Below are 2,320 nucleotides of genomic sequence, written 5' to 3' on the forward strand. Positions count from 1 at the left end.
TTCCCGGTTTGAGGCAGTAATAACGTCAATATCAAAATTCACCAAAAATCGGGATCAACTCGGATCGTTTTTTACCCTTCGACAAAGTTGAAGGGAATTAATTTTCTACAAGAATCTCATAATTGAGCAAAATGGATGAGACCTGCACCACATGCCGGGAAAATCGTGAATCGATGTTTTCTCTCATACAAACTTCAACGCGCAGCAGCGATCCCTAAAGGTTAACCGATTTGGCTCAAAATTGGCACAAATACCTTATTTTGCACAAGCAATCCAACCAGGGAGTGTTTCTAATGTCCATTTTTTATTGTACACATTGTTTGATTTTATTAGCATTGAGTCAGTGTTGTTAGTTCATTTATTTCTGGCAGCCTTGACCAATTAAATTATCTTCTTGGTAATTCGCTGCCCAAAATGTGTAATTTATCAAGACAGCAATGATCCTCTGAAATTTTAACCCTTCATAACTTTATTTTCCAATACAAAACGTGCTGAAGATAACGTCCAAAATTTCCTCAGTCTCAATCGCACCGGTAATTTTCCCGATACATCTGGTCGCATTTCGAAGATGCTGCGTCGCAATGGCCAAATCCGGATTTCGCTGCCCTTCAACGTACCGCTGATACTTTTCCAAACAATCGACGCACTGCTTCAGATGGTACCGATGTCTTTGCTGGCTCAAGTTGGGACTCTCTTTGGACGGATTGCCGCACAGGTGCTTCAGATTGGTGGTGATTTCTTGGAGAACCGCTTCCAGCCCGGCTTGGGTGTGACAAGAGAGAAGAGTTATGTTTGGGATTTTTTTGATCGGTTCTAAGAAGCTTTCTAGCAGTAAATCACATTTGTTCACGATGAGCATTGATTTTGCTGTTGAAAGAGCTTCGCGGTTGATACCAAGTGAGGTAAGGTAGTGACTCAGAAAGCAGTCAAAGGTATCTCCATTTTGAAGGTATCGCTGCAAGTCCTCCGAATCAATCATGAGAATGAGCAAATCGGCCAGCTGGAAGTAGTCTTTCGCTCGACTTATGCCCTCACTTTCCACAATATCGTCCGTACTAGCTCGAAGACCAGCTGTGTCGGCCAAAATCACCGGATATCCTCCGATATCGTGGTGGCTTTCGATGATGTCTCGCGTCGTACCAGCGACGTTGGTGACGATCGAAACCTTCCGATTGCTCAACAGGTTGACAAAACTGCTCTTGCCCACGTTCGGAGCTCCAATTATGGCAGTTCTAACTCCAGCCCTCAACCTCTCTCCTCGCCTGTGGTCATTCAAATGAGTCGAAATATCCCGAACCAGCGTGGCCACATCTTCACCCACCGATTGCAGCACCGTATCGTCCACGTCCTGATCCTCAGCAAAGTCTATGTAAGCCTCCACGTTCGCAATACATCGCACAAGTCTGCTTCTCATCTCGTTGTACAACTTCGAGAGCTCCCCACTGGCCTGCAGAAGAGCTTGCTTTCGCTGAGCTTCGGTTTCTGCCTCAATCAAATCGGCCAGTCCCTCGACCTCCGTCAAGTCCATCTTTCCAGCGTAGAACGCACGCTTGGTGAACTCCCCAGGCTCGGCCAACCGAACTCCATCGATCGATCCCAGACTGTCGTACATCGCACTAACCACAGCCGCCCCTCCGTGTACGTGAAATTCGACGCAGTCTTCACCGGTGAAACTGTGCGGACCCGGAAACCACAGCACCAGGCCACGGTCTATCATTTCCGCCGTGCGGGAGTGAACGATCCGCCGAAGTACGGCCTGTCTAGCCGCAGGAAGTTTGTTGGAGCTTGTTTTCCGGTGAACAACATCGCTGCTGGCATCGCCCGACACCCGAATAACCGCAACGCCACATTTGCCACTTCCTAAAAGTAGTTATTTAATTTACTGCCGAGTTATTTAAACAATATTCTAAATTACCTGAGGACAGTCCAAAGATTGTTCCTCTCGACGAGTAATATCTTGCCAGTTTCAGCGGTGCTCGTATTGCCCGCGCAAACATTTTCGATCACATTCGATGAGATTTGTTTGTTTTGAATTTGCAAACAGCTGATATATTGCTATGATTTGAATGTTCATGAAGTACGCAACATGCATAGGTATTGTTCAAATTGAATTGACAGTTTGAAAAAATATGAAAATAACTTTATTTAGGTAAAAAAATACATGATTTTCAACAAACTTATTGTACAACTTAGTTTGTAATTGGAAATAGTTGGATTATTGATATATTAAACTACTATTCAACTTATTCATTTTCGAGTGGAAGTTCCAATTTGACAGCTTCTGCGCATGTGCACTACTAAAAATATTCCAATTAGAAAG

The 2,320-nt window shown here is 44.5% G+C and overlaps 1 protein-coding gene across 1 annotated transcript; it reads right to left on the minus strand.

Annotated features, from left to right (window-relative positions):
• Positions 1-446: 446 nt before the first annotated feature.
• On the minus strand, positions 447-2,077 carry LOC6048012 (tRNA modification GTPase GTPBP3, mitochondrial). The gene is made up of 2 exons (XM_001864951.2): positions 1,916-2,077; positions 447-1,860 (listed from the first exon to the last, which is right to left on the minus strand). The coding sequence occupies exons 1-2, from the start codon at positions 1,995-1,997 to the stop codon at positions 470-472; spliced, it is 1,473 nt and encodes a 490-aa protein (XP_001864986.2). The 5' UTR covers positions 1,998-2,077; the 3' UTR covers positions 447-469.
• Positions 2,078-2,320: the final 243 nt, after the last annotated feature.

The sequence above is a fragment of the Culex quinquefasciatus genome, chromosome 3 (genome assembly GCF_015732765.1).
Source record: "Culex quinquefasciatus strain JHB chromosome 3, VPISU_Cqui_1.0_pri_paternal, whole genome shotgun sequence".
Classification (NCBI taxonomy): Eukaryota; Metazoa; Arthropoda; class Insecta; order Diptera; family Culicidae; genus Culex; species Culex quinquefasciatus.

Coding starts and splice junctions, on each gene's coding strand:
- LOC6048012 (XM_001864951.2), bottom strand. CDS start 1,997: ATGTTTGCGCGGGCAATACGAGCACCGCTGAAACTGGCAAGATATTAC. Junction 1,861..1,915: donor AATCTTTGGACTGTCCTCAG/GTAATTTAGAAT, acceptor AACTACTTTTAG/GAAGTGGCAAATGTGGCGTT.